This window comes from Pholis gunnellus (genome assembly GCF_910591455.1).
Source record: "Pholis gunnellus genome assembly, chromosome: 2".
In the NCBI taxonomy this organism is placed as follows: Eukaryota; Metazoa; Chordata; class Actinopteri; order Perciformes; family Pholidae; genus Pholis; species Pholis gunnellus.
This window is the reverse complement of record NC_136536.1, coordinates 20,002,225-20,020,050: the sequence shown is the minus strand read 5'-3', so window position 1 is coordinate 20,020,050 and position 17,826 is coordinate 20,002,225. Positions and strand designations below refer to the sequence as shown.

General features: G+C 43.9%; 1 protein-coding gene across 1 annotated transcript in view; it reads left to right on the top strand.

Annotated features, from left to right (window-relative positions):
• Window positions 1–17,826, top strand: part of mib2 (MIB E3 ubiquitin protein ligase 2) — a 39,983-nt gene that overhangs the window by 1,023 nt on the left and 21,134 nt on the right. The window contains exons 2-3 of the mRNA XM_079170013.1: window positions 9,882–10,289; window positions 11,765–11,936. Coding sequence (XP_079026139.1) covers window positions 10,067–10,289; window positions 11,765–11,936 — 395 coding nt within the window. The 5' untranslated portion in view covers window positions 9,882–10,066. The remainder of the gene's footprint in view (window positions 1–9,881; window positions 10,290–11,764; window positions 11,937–17,826) is intronic.

The following is a 17,826-nucleotide window of genomic DNA, read 5'->3' as shown; positions in this document are numbered from 1 at the left end:
TCTGCTGTTTCTTTGTCCTGTTGTCCCTGTGTGGCTCCCCCCAAAAAACTAAATCACAATAATCAAGCGTGGAGCGCTCACTGGCTTATATCACGGACATCGCTAGAGACACAAGTAGTGATCAGTTGATTGTGATTGAGAAGAAATGGGGAAACTATTGGGTGGGAATTGTCAAGGTAAGAGTTTTAAACACTTGGGCTGACGTTAGGATGGGACTTATCATCGGGCCAAACTAGCATTCAGTGGTATGGGGCCTGTTTTTGGTCTGTGTGTATTTTAGTGCTTGGTCTCTGAATAGATGCATTCTGTATGCATTTGTCTCTGCACGTGTTTTGTTTTAGCAGTTTAAGACTGAAAGAAAGATCACTTTTACTGAATTCTTTTAGACTCTGTATAGGGCATACTTTATATGAATTAAATAAAGAAAAATAATAATAACAATAATTAGTAAATCACCCCCTCATATCCATTCTATTTTTACTAGATGACACTGTGCATATGGTTTGGATTTGAATTTCCAGAAAAGGGACCATATTACAATAATCAGTATTGATATCACATTATAAAAATCAAATTATATCTGTATCAGCCACCCTGAGCTTTGCTTAGTTGACTCAAGTTGTGGGATTCAAGGACAAATATTTGTCATTATGCAACAGAGGCATTCAAAACTAAATGCAGCTGTATCCCATTTCCTACACAAGGAAAACAAAAACTGTAGTGCGTTCTTGTGCATCAGGAGGTATGTAAAGCGGCACCAAATGCATTCTATGGGCAGACAACATGGCAGCTCATCATCAAAAACTGGTCATCAGGAAAACGTTCATCAACACAGAATCCTGCGCTCTGTCCTGCGGTCCGCCCGGCAAGTGCTAACCTGACTCGCCAGATGGTTTGTTACACAGAACCATCTGAGAAAGCCGTCACTGTTTAGAAAAGGGCAGGCACTTTCAAAAAATACTTGGCATAGGATTTGATGAACCATCTGTCAATCAAACTCTTGCCAAAGCGAGTCGGGAGAAGAGCGAAAACCTCTCTCTTCAATGAAGAAATATTCTCCAGTTCTGATATAACGGATGCTATCGCAGCGTCTACGCTAACCTCCTTCTTTTGAACAAGCAGTCTCCTCTCGATGTCGTCTCGCACACAACTAAACCACACCAGTAGCTAACTAAACCACACTGTAGCTAACTAAATCTCACCAGTAGCTAACTAAACCACACTCGTAGCCAACTAAATCTCACCAGTAGCTAACTAAACCACACTCGTAGCCAACTAAATCTCACCAGTAGCTAACTAAACCACACCGGTAGCCAACAAAACCACAACTGTAGCTAACTAAACCACACTGTAGCTAACTAAACCACACTGGTAGCTGCCAGTAGCTCCTCACGGGACGCATTTTGGTCCGTGCTCTGGCTTAACGAACACAAACGCATAACTTGCTTATGGATTTTTTTTTTGTGATATGTGATCCCGGGATTCTCCTCTGATCTCTTAAATCGCAAAAATTCAGCTGTTGTTTAAGGTCAAGTCAAGTGCAGCTTGATCCGGGATGACACGATGGAGCAAGTAGCCTGCAGTCCATCTATCTCGGTTTCCTGCGACCGGACATTAGCCTGGAGTGGGCTGGGTAGTGGAGTAACCTTTGATCCTAGCCGCTCTCCTCCTGGGGTGGTCCACTCCGCTTTCGGTGGCGTTTGGGCCGACTGGTCCGACTCGGAAGATCCCGTGGGTGGAGATTGTCTCACGGTCTGCTGCACTTTTTCCGATCCCCACGCTTCCCTCTTCAACGTTGATGTGTGTATCCCTGTCATGTGCCATACATGCTCCAGTAAGAGAGACTGAGGCTTGTTTACTGTTTCCCTAACAGGATCGTCCCAGCTGGACTGCAGAGTTTTCAGACCAACAGCCCTCTGGCCATAAGCCAGTCGTGTAATAGTTACAAAGATGACAGCTTCCCTGAGAAAGTCAGCACCTCTAGAGTCATCCAGTTTGATCTCCGTGAGACTGTTTGATGGCCGTGTGTTAGATGATAGGATCTCGTAGGAATACCTAGCGTTGAAGCGGCAAGTCCAGGTTGGATGAATGTTATAAGGGAGGAATAGGGTGACATGCCGTCATGGTGATAAATCAGGTTTGAATTCACAAGGGAGAGTTTGGAGCCTGAGCAGTAATGATGGCTTGCGCAAGCATGTTTCCTGTCCCCTGGAGTCTTTTGTAATTTACTGGAGGTTCCAAACAATGTTTGGTTACCACAATGATTGGCTGATTAGACACACCTCGCAGCTATATATCCCAACGTCTAATCCTTGTGTGCTTCCTTGGCTGCCACCAAAATTTCAACAGTGTTTCCGGTCTGATGACTGCCGTGATGTGTGTGTGTCACCGTCTATTTGAAGAGGAGCTGTATGAAAGAATGAATGCCCCCTTTTGTGTGAAGTGGACCGACAAGCCTATTACACAGACAGCAGCAGCTTTGTTTACAAGATGGGAGAGTGGTGTAATAAACTTCATTATAAGCCCATGTCTCGACCGCTTCCTAAGCCCCCGTTCATTCATTGGCTGCTTATGTCCTGGCGAAAGTGTGTGTGTGTGTGTGTGTGTGTGTGTGTGTGTGTGTGTGTGTGTGTGTGTGTGTGTGTGTGTGTGTGTGTGTGTGTGTGTGTGTGTGTGTGTGTGTGTGTGTGTGTGTGTGTGTGTGTGTGTGTGTGTGTGTGTGTGTGTCAGAATCAACAGAATGCTGTTTTTGGCTGGTTCTTGGAGCCATATTGTCGAGGTCTCCCACAACTGTGGACACATTACAGAGTATTGTTCAAGGCGAGGAGAGCATGGGGAAACATGCGCAATCTCACACACACACACACACACACATCCCTCTTTCCTGTGTGAGCCTGCAGGAGACTCTGGGCTTGTATTGCCAGCTCCCCAGCAGTGGTTGCACAAGCCAGTTTGCGACTAAAGATGAGGATCATGGCAGGTGCCCATTCATCAAAATCTCCTTCAGCCCCACCCCTTTTCTTTTCCCCGAGCACGCACGCACACACACACACACTCACACCAAAAAAATAACAACACACAGCCCCCCCCCCCCCCCCCCGAAACATATCGCCCCTCCCCCTCCCCTCTGTCCTCTGCTTGTCTGCTCATTGGCAGCAGAGCAAATGCTGTCCCCATGAAAGAGAGGGCTGCACATCCTTGTGTGGAGCTCGATGCGCATGTGTTTGTACATACTGAATCAGTAAACACAGTGTGTCGGCTTCACATGCGTGCCACTGGCGCTCGCGTCCTTTGTGTCGGAATATAGCATCAGAGGAGTCCTACGCGGAGCAAAGCCCACTGGCCTGTTTTTTTTTTATTGCGAGAGCAAGGGTACGTCGACCTGAATGCAGTGCTGGTTGGGCCGCCACTGTCCCTGGCTATCCTCTTCCCTCTCCTCCTCCTCCTCCTCCTCCACGGTGGTAATCCTTGCTGACACAACGCACAAAGGACTAAATGCTGGCCGCATCCTCCAGCAGCAGGGCTCTCTCCTCTTCCTCCTCCAGCTCTGATCCTTTAGAGCCGGGCTGTACACCTGTACGGCCGAACGCTGCTTCTGTAAGACGGGTTTGCGACTGTATATCACATCTCTGGAATACCGGCCTGGACGCCCTCGTCCTCCACCCACTGTACCCCCCTCCCCCTCCTCCTCCTCCTGGGCCGGTTCATTCAGGGAGCGCATCCGAACAGGACTTCAGCCCTGAGGAGGCGTTTTTTTTTCCTTTTTTTAAAATCTAGCTGGAAACCGGTAGCTTTTTTTTCTTCCCTTCACCATCTGATGCATTTATGTAGCAGGAGGTAGGAGCTGCTTCCTCTCATTCCCTATCTCTGTTTACCTTACTGTACATCACTACACCAACAGGTAAACCAGCTAAGCAGGAAATGCTTTACTTATCAAGTGATGCAGACTATTTGGGTAATGCTAGCAGGTTTTTCTTGTAAGACAGTGAGATCCATGCGATGATGCTGTTCTTATTTTAAGATAATATTCTTCTCGTCAGTTTGAAATTGGATGAGATTGGCGTTCCGGAAATAAGACATTCTAATTTGTCTTAAATGATACATGGCTGCTTCTGTTCTCCCTGTCTTAGACTGTCATAGGGGACAAATTAGCTGATTTCACTGTTTCCCTCCCCAGGAAGGTAAAATGATCACGCGCAAAGACAACCCGCGCAGTCGGTGTACGTCCATGGCCATGTTACTACAATTGTGCCACATGTCATTGCAATCTGTATGTTAAGCTAGCAGACGTGATAAGCAGGCAGACTTCTGGCTAGCACTCGCTCACTGTTTACAGACGGGTGACCATCAAACAGGCAAAACATTTCAGTGAACGTGTAAGTATGGTGACGTCAAAGTGGTGCAAGTAGTTTTGGGTTTGTAGATCATTGGTTGCCGGTAGCCTAATTACAGCATGGTTAGAGCCCCGGTTAGACTTACTTGAGTAGCTAGTACCACATTATGTACTTCATACTTAACTATCTCACATAGTCAATGGCTGTTTGGATGATTACGTTGCTGGTAAGAATGCGTTGCTTGAAAAGATTGAATGATTTGTTTGTTTCGGGTTGAGTGAATACAAATTGGGCTTGAGAGCTTGTGATGCACATTTAGCAACATGTGACAGAATACTGACTTTTGAAATGACGTTTGACTTGAGGTCTAGGCCTGGACTGATAGAGCACAGCACTTTGGGTTTACAGTTGTTTGAGTTAAGCCCATTTTGCTAGAGAATAGCCTTAGCAAACAAAAGGAATGATCAAAGCTTCCTCACACTACTGATTACACAACAATGCCCCATTATGATTAAAACTAATGTATTTACCTGAAACACAGTCCTCTTGTAGGATCAGCACTGCTTTTTTCCGGTTATTTCTTTACCTTACGCAGCCAGAATGTCGTTTTTTTCCAGATAAGGCATCAGGCTTTTCCAGTTCTTGAGCAACATCTGTCAGAAAAGAACAACAACCAACCAAACCGAGGACGAGAAGAACTGCATGTTCCAAAACGGAGAGCAAAGTTCACAGCAAACCAAATAACTAGGACTGTGCCAGAAAAGGTTCACTCCCCCGTCAGTAGGGTGACGACTTCATAGCGCTCAGGATCTCAGATGGTCCTGCCGGTTGACCCGGGATAATAGCAGAGCGAGGCTTTTGGTGTCCCGGCACACTGGGACCATACAGCTTCCAACATGTTCAAAAGTGGGCTGAAGCTCATGGGGTGTGAGTATGACAATCCACGATAATTAGATACGACAATCTCTTGGCACGGTGTCATCAAACGTACATCAGGTGTTTCTTATGTCCTGCTTTGCTGTGGTTGTTGGGAAAGGCTCCAGAGATAAAGTCTGCTGATAGGAATAAGTCCGCCAGTATCAAGTAGCTCTTTAAATCTGTTCTCACGGCCACTAAGCTTTTTTTATTTAAAGATGCTTTTGGAGACAAGTTGACAAAGATTTGAAGATGTCCATGTACTACATTTTGGATTAGTTCCAATAGTTGATTATGTGTTGTATAATTATTTTTCACATTCCACAGCGCCTGTTTGAGTGAGATTTGTGAAAAGGAAGGTAGGCAGAGCAGAAGCCTGAAATGGGAAAATGGAGAGTCTAATTTTAGGCCCCTCGCCCACTCTGAAGAAATCTTTGTAAATGTGTTATTTACTCGCGGCCCTTATTGATTTTCTTGAAAGGCCTCCGACCACCAGATGTTTCTGACATAAACCAGTTCCAGCAGGCTTTTACTCTGATATTGAGGTTGATGAGGCTAAAGCCATTGAGCTTGTGTGTAGATTGCTCTTTGCTTAAGCATTTAGGTCCAGTGGCGGTGATATGAAAAAAAAACCCAGAACAAGCAAGCAGCCTCTTCTTATTAGACATGAGAGTGAGGATATGAGCCAGGCAGACACACGGCACAAGTAGGCCTTTCAAACAGTAGCACGTATCCGATGGCGCCGGGTCCGCCAGTAATAATACTCCTCCTGACTCATTTTCCTTTTTGGAAGCTGCTCAGTGACTTTCATCAGTAGGTCCGACTGCATGCAGGTTAAGAATCTTAAATATGCTGTATATCTGCGTAGTGAAACCATCGTCTGTTGGTCGATGTAGTGACTCCGTGCAGATTTTCAGTTCTTCATTTTTGGGTATTTGTAGCGTTCAAAAGAAATTGACCCAATCCAGTTACCACAAATGGTACAATACATTACTTTTTTTGATTCCTCCTACACCACGGGTAGCAGTTAAAACAAACAAATTCCAAGTCGAACCTTCATTAGCGTTAAACACCTACTTTATCCTGAGCGATATTCAAGCATTTGTTTACGGCGTGTGTTTTATTTGTGTAAACACAACGCCTGGCTGGTTGTTTGTGTGAAGGAGGTTGACTCCCAGATTGGCCCTCAGCAGCGTGTATGACGGAAGCCAGTCCATCTGTTATTGCAGGCAGAGAGCTCTAATCCTGCCTGCCTTTGTCGAATCTTTAAGAGTTTAACATTTTGATTCTCTTAACTTTCTATTGTAACTTTGACTTTGGTGTATTTATTAATAACTAAATCTCTCGCCAAACTGTCTTTAAACTTAAACACCAGGTTCGTGGTTTACCCTTAGAAAGCCACTAGACTTTTGCTGCTGCTGCAGATAACATTACACAACACACAAGATACAGAAACGCATAAGTAAACAAAAATGGAAGCTGGAGTCCTCACTGTTCGTACCAGAAGTGTGTTTGTGCAAACAGCTGCTGAGGCTGCTTCACTTTATACGTTGGCGGGTCCTTCATTTCAACAAGCGGTAATATCTTGGCTGGTGTGTAGTAATCGTACCCACTGCTGTTGAGGATGCAATTTTCGAGCAGTGACCATCTGTCAACACCGAACAATAACGTGCATTGGGATTTAAGAAGATGAGGGGTCCTTAAGTGCAGCTTGAAGCGTGTATTCACTCTTAATGTAGAGGCAGAAGATAAAGCTCACACAGTAAGAAAAGCTCTCCCTGTCGGTGTTGGATAGGAGCTTGTTGTGTAGATAGAGTCCTCCCCTGAATGCCCTGTGCTGCATCTACTTGACCAGCCCTGGTCTAAAATCATTCTCTCTGGGAACACACAGTGTGCAGGCAGCAGAGTTGGTGACGTGGGAGGCGGTGGGTGTATGTGTTTTGAATGTAGGTGGTAGGTTAAGATATTTTTCGGTCCAGAATGCTAGATAGGGGAACTGCTTTGCCGCAATTGTTGACGTCACAACAGATTCTCCTCCCTCGTGTGGTTTAAGTGTGGTGTGTTGTTTTTTTTTTAGCTCAGTTAGAGACTCATCATGAGTGCATTCTCGGTTACTGGTACATCGACTTGGCGTTTCTTACGTCCATTCACACCCAGAATGCTGGGAGCTGTGAAAAAAAAAAAGCTCCTGTGTTTTCATGCTGACATGTTTGATGATTGGTTGGGATATTATTTCAGTGCATAAAAGAGGCTAAGCTGTCGTCGTTTGGACAGAAAATGGACTGTAAGCAGCCTGCTTTCCCTCCTTTGATCCCCTACAGCCTGTATGTTTTCATGCTTAAGCAGATGCCTTTAATACCAAAATGACATTGTAATCTTGATAAGCGTGCACGTGTAATCTCAGCCGTATTACAGACATCTGTCTGCCCTATTGTTGATTATTTTTTCTTTTTTTACATAGACCCTGTGACTGAACCATCAGGCTATAAAACTTATAAATTATTTTTGCAAGCTTAAGGCTTTTTATTTTTAAAACAATACTTGTTGAAAGTTTCCTGTCTACAGCAGCATTTATAGATCATTTACTACATTTTTGCTGTCCACAGAAAAAAACTCAAGTCCCTCCCTCGTCCTTGTGATTTAGATCAATGGTGGTTGTAAACAGGGAAATGGCGGATTAACACCACCATCTGCTGAGGAAGTCCCTGTCACGTCCAGCATCATAGCACTGCTTTTTGTGCAGTCTGAGCCACACGTCTCTGCACGTAAACGGTTAAACAAAAAATCAATACAATATCAAGAAACATAATGTTGCGAAGCTCAAGCGTATCGATATTTTCTCACTAATGGTAATGCCCGGCCTGTTGGCTTCTTCTTAATCTAGCTAGAAAGCTGACATTGTTGTGTATGTTTGTGAAAGGTTTATCACGCAATTTGCCTCCGCTACGCTACAACACAACACGCGAGGCCTCCTAGGTAGTGCTTTCGGATGGGGGTGTTGATACACAGCAGGCCCTGGATGTGAGCCTGTCTTTTGCAGTTCCTCTCCTCAGCAGACTTTCATCTTCTCTTTACAAATCTCTTTTAGGAAAGAAGCATAAACACAGGCAGATGATCCCAATGTGAAAGCTGTAGCTGTTGTGGAGTACATATGGACAACTGTTGTGCACTGTACTTCAGTTTTACAAGCCTGCAGTTTCCCCTTTTTCGGCAACCTCACAAACATTTCATTGTTTCATTTCACAGAAGTAGCACCGCAGCATCAACAAGGAATGCTTTGTATGTTTGTCTTGTTAATGGTGAAGATGGAACACTGCGTCAGTGTATTAAAATAATATTTTGAACCACACGTGATTAGTGGACGTGATTGGATGGTCGTGCTCCTCGGCAGAAGTTCCTCTCTGTATCGCTGACTCAAGCTGCCACATGAATGCGGCTTCCTTCCTGTGTTGCCTAGCACCGGGCGGCATTCAGGAAAACACTGAAGTCATCCGTCACGGGTGTGAATGTGAAGGACTTCTTGTACGTCTGTCCTTGTGACAATATTTTGACTATTTTTTTATGTCTTCTTTAGAATAATTTCAGTTCAGCCATGCCCATAACAATGTGTGGGATGTGTACAATGCTACATGAGTAGACATTGGACGATATGAAACAGTCAAGTCACGATTATTCTGGCCTAAAATGGGTGATTCACGATGTTGTCCCAATAATCATCTAAATATGCTTAAAGCGGTTAAAATGGCTTCAAAACCAACATACTGGAATCACGTTACCTTCAGAAACTATTGTTGTCATTGCATCACAGTTAGGACACATGTCTTCTTTAGTGAAAGACAATCTAAAATAAGATCACCACAAATCGTAACATCACGCTGCGTAGATAGAGGATAAAGAAAAGCATCTTTGTGCATCTTTCTTACATGCTTATTCCTGTACATTTTTAAATCCGGCTCTGTTTTGCACTTCTCTGCCATGACAGCGAGCTCGACAGCTTTTTCAAGTCACTCTCGATTGTCCCGATAATGGAAATTCACCACGATCAATTTATTGTGAGTGCGTATTGTGATCCGTGATATAATCCTATAACGTTCCATCCCTACACAGGAGCACTTTTTATCTTTTTATATCATTTTGCTGTGTGTTAATGGCTTCCGTTTGTTTGTGTGTGTTTGTGTGTGTGTGTGTGTGTGTGTGTGTGCTTGTGTGGGTCAGGTCAGGGTCTGATTAGCGCAGCAGGGCGTAGCAGTCGTGTCCAGCTGCTCTCTCCAGAAATGTGCCATGACACACAGCAAGGCCTTCAGTGAATGATCCACCAGCAAAGAGAAAAAGCATTGCTCTGAAATTAATGAGACATATGGTATGTTGCTTTATGAGTCCCTCAGCTGCCACTGACAGACTTGAGGCAACACACAGGTCGTGTGGTTTGAAAGCGGTGGAAATGAACCCAACATTTAAAAAAAAGTAAAGCTTTGAAGTGGATTCTAGACCAGTTGGCGAGGATCAGCTGTTATGTTAAGTATTGACTTGGTAAAAGAAGATGCCAGTATTTAGTGCGTTATATTGTTGTATCTACGTCTTTCGTACCTGCAGTGTCCTGCTGCTTCTTACGTTCTCTTCTCTCTCCTCCAGTCACCCCCGACCTGTTCCCTGAAACCCCCCTGGTGCCGTCCCTGCCCGCGATATCGTCGGCACGAGCCAGCCACGCTCAGAAGCCCCGGAGGCGCAGCAGCAGCGGCAGCGGGAGCGGGAGCGAGAGCGCCGCCAGGCCTCGGCCGTCGCGCTCGGCCCCTCGGCCGGGCTCCGGCAGGGGCAGCATGGAGGTGGGCATGCGCGCGGTGCGAGGCCTGGAATGGAAATGGGGGAACCAGGATGACGGCGAGGGCCACGTGGGCACCGTGGTGGAGATCGGGCGGCAGGGCAGCACTACGACGCCAGACAAGACCGTGGTGGTGCAGTGGGACAGCGGCACACGAACCAACTACCGCACTGGCTACCAGGGTTCCTTTGACCTGCTGCTTTATGATAACGCTCAAATCGGTAAGGTTGAAATGTACTTGTAGTATTCCAAAAGGATTTTGATTATTTACATCAAACAAAGATCTTCTATTATTACTTTGAATGGGACCAAGCATTTAATACTGCTAAACATGCACAAATAAGAAAGAAGAAACCATATCAAAGCACCCACAAACAAGGAAATGGACCCCTAACTGCGCTGCCAAGCAAATAGCATCTCAGCTCTCCTGTGCTATTTGCACATATTTAAATTAGTTAATATTCGGTGCAACATTTGGTGCAAAACTTCCCACTTTCCATGCAAATTAGCCTCAAACAGTCCAATTCACAAAGGCTAGCGCTATTAGCCACACGCAGTTACAGTGACATTATTAGCGTCTTCAGAGAGTTGATGGTTACTGCTGCTCATTTATAAGGGGTCTCTACTCAAACTCATTTATTTTGAGATGCAATGACATGAAAAATAAACTAATAAATCTCCCATAAGTGTCAATACTGAAAAATACATGAGAAATTGAAAAATGGTTATTATATAAACCAATTATTCCTTCCCTCTCTCTCCTTTACCGAATCCTGGGCATACATTCTTTCTTAATTGCCCTCAGGAGGTTTGACGAGCCCCTCCTGACAAGACCTCTGCCTCAGGCTGACTCTCACCCCTCACAAGCGACGCATTGGCCTCAAGCACATTCATACTTTCCCACGTGGATGGTATTTGCAATCAGACACAAAAGAAAGAGGCAAAACGTTCTGGCCACGTTTTAATAAGCTGTAATTCAGACCCTGATACGGTGCAGAGAACGGTTGCAAGTGATGGGTAATTCACGGCACTATCAGCGGCTGCAATCCATTCTTTGTGCGCTCGCACTGCTGTGCATGTACATTTTGGTCCTCACCCCCAAAATAAGTGAAATTTGATTCCTCTCTTTTAAAACCGAAATCAGGTGTTTGTGTTTTCACAAGACTTATTATAAAATTATTATATAAAAATAGATAAATTCAGCCCTTCTGCTAATTAAGTTGCAGCTGCCTACATGCTATTTATTGTGGAAAATAAAATAAAACAATACCTAAACAACATTGAGAACACTGCCTTTAACCTCAGACATCGTCATCATCCTGGTGTAGTTTTACAGCCCTATGATTAAAATCCAGGGGTTCATTTTAAGCACAATCTTTGGTACTAAAGACTATCTCTCAGACTATCTCTCATTATCAGCCATCCAGCTCTATTCTGGACTTGAATGACACATACAATAACGCAGGCCTCATTAGCATTGTGCGCCATTTAAAGCAACACTTTTCTGCCTCAGAAGCTCGCCCTTTGATGGAGCGAAAGAAGAAGAAGAGGAGGAGAAGAGATGATGAGCGAAGGGGGTGGGGGGGTATTTGTGTCATGGTGCTTGGGCCTCAGTTCTTCCACATCGCATGATATGAGCCGCTGTGATAAGTATCAAGTCATAACCACACTCACCTTTCTTCACCCACCTTTCCAGGCGTGCGTCACTCCAACATCATCTGTGACAGCTGCAAGAAGCACGGCATCATGGGAATGCGATGGAAGTGCAAGGTGTGCTTCGACTATGACCTGTGCACCCAGTGTTACATGAACAACAAGCACGACCTCGGCCACGCTTTCGAGCGCTACGAGACGGCGCACTCCCAGCCGTGAGTACTGCACGGCCACTTCCCCAGCGCTGTTGATCCTCGTTTAAATTCTAATCATGTTGTCGTCCGTCACAATGTCTCCGTTTCTCACAGGACGTAAGATCTTATTAGTGTTGTTTCCTCCAATTAATTATCGTTAGTCCGCCCTCTGTCTACACAGGACAGCGGGTCAAGGCAGGGCTTCAGCAATGTCGTCAGGTTTTCCACTTTTGTACATGTCTGCTTGTTTTGTTTATAATGGTAAACAGATATATTGCCTGGTTGTGTTCAGGATCTTTTATCAGTGACCGTCCAGATAATATCAGGGTTTATTTCCAAAAGACATTTTTTTTTGTTTTTTTTTAATTAACATCTAGCCTTAAGTCAGTTTCAGCAAACCACACGTGGCCTTGTTTGGGATGAATGTTTAGCGAGCTGCTTCCGAGTCGCCTACGTATCCAGATTACCGGAGTTCTCCCTTCAGAATCCACTCTTCTGCATCAGTTCACAGTAAAGCTCCAAACGGCTTCCGGCGCTGTCTGAATGTCAGCTGGATGGCCTGTTCTCGTTTTAACGAGGTAATATGTACGACCCAGATTTCTTCTAGAGTTTAGCCTGGTCCAGGTCCAACACAGCTCCATGTATTTTCCTGTGCCTGCTGTCCAATGAAAGGTGGGGGGTAATCAAGACTTGTTACTCTTTAGCTTATTTGATTAGATCTCCTAGTTAGCTATTAGGTACAAAAGTGTATTTCCATTAAAGCCCCTATGTAGGATTTTGGGATTTTCTGACTTTGACATTGTATTAAAAACATCAGTCACAGACGTTCACAATTTTAAAATGTCAGTGAAATGGTTTAATTAAAACAGCAGTGCAGCAAATGTATTGTTACACCCCTCGCTCCAAATCTTGACCTGGTCATGACTTGAATCCAGTATTCTTGCAATCTCTCTGCTGTTTCACTTCCTGCTGTTATGTTCTGTGCTCACACCCGGACTAGATATGAGAAGTGTCTTAATTCAAGTCATGTTGGATTAAGGTTTGGTCTTGAAATTGAGCTGCACACCAATTACAGATTTTGGCTTTAAGTGGAACCCGGCCTTCAGTAATTATTTAGCGTTCTGACAGCAGCTGGAATCTCATTTCGTCTCCCACCACAGTTTCTCTTCAGAAGTATTGATTTGTCATTGAGGCCCAAATGTTTGGCTCAGCAGTGTCCTTCATTACGGGGTTGTTTTTTATCGGTGGAACAAACAGCTTTATGTAACCCTCCGAACAGGTCAGAACAGGTCAAAGCAGGTCACTGCCTCCCATCTGTGGACGCTGCACAAATACTCGCCCATTCACATTCTGACGAGCCATTTGTCTTTTCAAGTTGGTTCAAGGATACCTTCTAATTAAGTTTTCAATAGACAGACAGATGAGGATCTGATGTGTTTGATCATCGTTGACATTGGTTAGAAAAGATGATGAGTAAAGCAACCCGCCTTCGTGAATAGATGAGTCAGATAGCGCTACTTTGAGCATCCGCTTCTTTAATCTGAGTCATTTAAAGGTTGTACAGTAATCCGAAGCAGCTGTGATGCGTAACATTTGAGTGAGACAAAGCTAAACTTAGAATACTTGAAATTAGTCAAGAGATTGCAATTCAGTGATATCATTGAATTGTGTAATATTAAGGCGTATGTTAAAGCCACAGAGAAAAGTGTTTTGAATACTCAATCCTACTGCAGTTGTTTGGTGGTCTTATATTGTAATGATCAAATTATAGCTGTTTTTTAAACCCTGCAGTATGAAGGTTGCAGATACATAAATAATCTGTATAAAACTCACAAGATTAAGATTTGCAAGAATATTATAGAATTTCCTTCTGTGCTACATTTCCTACATGGATGAATATACGCGTCACTGATAACAGCCGGGGCCTGTCTCAGTTATTGCTCTGGGGGAGATTATCCTTATTGAATCTGAGGCATGAATTCTCCATAAGTGGCAGAAAAGAATGTGACTCAGCCGAGGTCAGTCAACCAGCCGTGATGTAAATTACTTCAAACGTCACTGGTCCTGGCTTCTGTATAGTATTGTGTATTTATACATTTTTAGACGGCGCTGAGGATGTTGGTTTGGTGTGACTCATTGGCCGCTCTAAATGTTCAATGTAATGACGGCAGTGTCCTCCAGAGAGACTTCTTTCACTCCTCTCAGTATTCTAATAGTTTCTCTAAATTCTCCAATCTGTGTTCTGTTTGCCATCACACACCCCCTGGAGGTGACATTAATAAAGAATATTTCAGCAAACACATTTTGAAGTATTACATATTAGTGAACAAATTGTGTTTGACATTGTGGTATTCAATTGGATTGAAATTTAATCTACAGAGACAACTTTTAGTAAAAACGCGAATTTTGAATGAGATTGAGTCCGAACTGCAAATATGAAAGATTACATGCGATTCTTAGTCTTGTTTAGCTATGTCCAAGTTTTCAAACTCAAAGGTTTAAGATTAGAAGAAACATTGATTGCTGCTTTGCTGACCTGTGTGTGTAATTTTTACTTTAATTTTTATTTTTTACAAGTAATAGTTAATCTAATTAATTTGTTTTTTAAAGAAATTAAAATATGTTTTTTAAAGAAATTAAAAGATTTTTGATGAGCATAAATCTCTGCTCATCATATAAACATGCAACTATCCATTCATGACATTCAGCCTTTGCCTTCTCTCCTCGTCCTTTTTATCAAATACATCTTTGCATAATCTCCGTGAAAATACAGTTGTGATTGTCACCCAGCAGTGCACAGAGGTGCACACATGTGGGAGAACATCCCATGAAAAGTCACTTCTCTCCTCGTCGGATGAGTGAAACAGAGGAGCACTCCACATTACGTGCTGCTAAACGCACACTGCTTCTGGACCACACTGACCCATATTTCACCGACAGCATTTCAAAAGACTAATTTATAATCTGGCTGTCATGGGACGCGCTTGATAGTTGCCTGGAAAGACAAATTTAGCTTAGTTTTATAATGAGTGAGGCTTCTTGTTGTGCCAGCAGTGATTTATGTAAGGAGACTGGAGTTTGGGCTTAACATAGTTAAGAGGGACAGGTGGACCAAACATGTGTGAGGGTTTAATGACTATTTAAGAAGGGATCTATTTGCAGTTCACTGACATACTGTGGGGAGAAACTTCATCGGTGTCCTGAGGGGCACAATGGGAAGTTCTCACCGCGACAAACTGCTGCAACTCACCGGCACTGGAGCTGCAGCACCATCACAGACATGGTGTGAGACCAGAGCCGAATGTAGTGTACATGAGCCTTCCTTTTGTAATTACAGCAGATTGAACTGGATTAGCATGCTGAGATTCTCAGCCTGTGCGGATTAGCATGTTAACATTTTCAACTTCCTAAAAGACGTGTATAGATAACGGGTGCAAATCGAGGTGCTGCTCATGAAGCATGAAGCTTTTTGTTAGCGTGAATCTTCAGGATATGAGAATATTATAGATTATTTGTTATTGTTTTCTGATCCAAACGCTGCGAGGCTGTACCGTAGATGGCCGCTCAGTGTTCTGAGTCTTGCCTTTGATCAAAGTGAATACGTTTTTGCGCCGCTTTGACACACGTGTGTGTGTGTGTGTGTGTGTGTGTGTGTGTGTGTGTGTACATGCTGACGGTGCTCAGGGCAGCATATGTGTTTACGAGGAGGTGGCTTGTTGGTATGCAGCTGGTTAATCGGCTCTTCAACACACAAACAACACACACGCACATGCACACACACGCAGTTCCAGGGGGACATATCCGGTCAACGCAATGCCTAATCCTCCCCTTGCACAACAAGCTACACTGCTGCTAGTCGTGACGTTTTTAAGGAGCACCATCCAACCCCAACCCCACTCCTGGCCTGCAGAGGTTTTCTCGTGCCTTCTCAGTCTGCAAGCCAGAATCGCTGCTGTCCGCTGTCTTTTTCAATGTAATAGAAAAGGGTTTGGATTTGTGTTTCCGCAATAGTAAAGGTACCACAGACACATTACAGTAGGTACAGTAAATGTACATTTAAGATTTGAAGCCAGGGCCTTTTCCCTTTAAGGGGAAAGCTCTGAGCCACCCACAACTGGTATTTTTGGATAAGGATGTTTATTGTCATTGTAAACATCCTTATCCTTATCTTATCTTATCCTTATTGTTACACCAACTCGTACCCTCCCTGTATTTTTCTGACAGCCACCACTTTCTATGCAAATTCTTATTCTCTTGTGACTTTCATTTGGTGATTTCTGCAAAACAAATAGTGAAGCTTGCTTCCGGCTGACTGTTGACCCAGCCAGCGTGTCAGTAGGTGTAGGTCTCTGATCCTGTCTAGGATTAGAAATCTTGATCCCGTGAAAGAGCTGTTGTCTTTCTCAGAGTAGCTACACTGGCAAACAACAGGTCACAGTCTGAGTTCATGTTTTCCAGAGACATCTGTCAGTTTCCATCCTCTTTACGACTGAAATAATTCTTGGTCCAGTTTTGGGAATAGTCTATTCTCCCATCAATCGGCTCTCCCGTCATAAACAGTATTATATCATTTCAATCAGTCCTTCCGGTCTGTGCTAAATCAGCATTGTGCCGTGGCGACGTTGGCACAGATTGCTACATTCTCTCTTATGACCCTTAATACTACAGGTTGAGGGAGTTTACAATGAGTTTGTACAGACCCTATATACTTTATTTACAGCATAGGTTCTTGTATCTCCGTATATGACAAGTGCATGCTCTGCTGGCCTGCTTTCTGATAGCGCTGCTTTCCATGGATTAGGCTCAAAGCCTCTGTTTACAGAGACACACGGACCTGTCCAAGCCCAGACCTGCGTCGAGATTTAGCGTTACTTGGCTCTCGGAGCCAAATGTACTGCTGGTTTCCTGCTATCACACCCAGGAACCTGGAAAATCCAGCCAGTGACGGGGGATGAAGTTAGCCAACGCTAACTTTAAGCAAAACCCCAGCGCTAGAGCAACGTGGGAGCAGCAAAGCCTCGATGAGGCTCCCTGAGGACGACAGCTCTCGCAAGGCTCTCTTCTTCTTTTGAGCCCGTTGGATTTTATATGACTTTATCCAAAAAGCTGTTCGGTTTAAATGGAAGCTGGGTTTTGATCTCGTCAAGAAAGTATGGGAATAGGCAGCTCGTTTGCACCAAGATCTGATCAAATCTTTACCATAAGGTATGTCAGAGTGTCTGAATCTTTGAATGCAGTTGAGGCTGTTGGTCAGTGTGTGAGATAGTCGAGTTTTGACACTGATCACAGCAGCTTTGCATAGGTTTCCTAGATATTTATTTATTTATTTATATGCTGAAATCCTGTCAGAAAATATCTCGTTCTAAGGAGGGTTTATCCTGCTTATCTCTTGACCACTTGTGGAAGAACTACCGGTTCACTACAGGTAGCACTGTGCACGTTATGTATTATGGTGAGGCATGATGAATGTATGCATGTGTACATGAAAACTCCACTGAGTTTAGATTATCCATTTTCTCTGATGCATCAATGGGTTTTATCCAGTGTGTCCTGCATGTTCAGTTCCGTCATACGTCTGTTCTTCAGCAAAGCCTGTGAACTACACAGGATGAATCTGTTGAATCCGTCTGTCAACGGACTTTTTGTTCATCTGTTATCGGAGTTTTGCGACAGCATTTTTCTAAATTCTGCAGCGTGTCCATTGGTCCTCAATGATGTTTTTTCCTAGGTGATTTGCATTTCATAAGCTTGTAATGATTAACTGATCAATCAGTCACATGACTAATATTTAAACCATAATAACTGGAATCCCTAATCATGACCAGTGTTTAATGAAGAAATGTATGTGCTCGGAAGTACTTTCATACTGACTTTTGGGGCTTGTGTCTGCCGAGGCTTGCCACAGATTCAA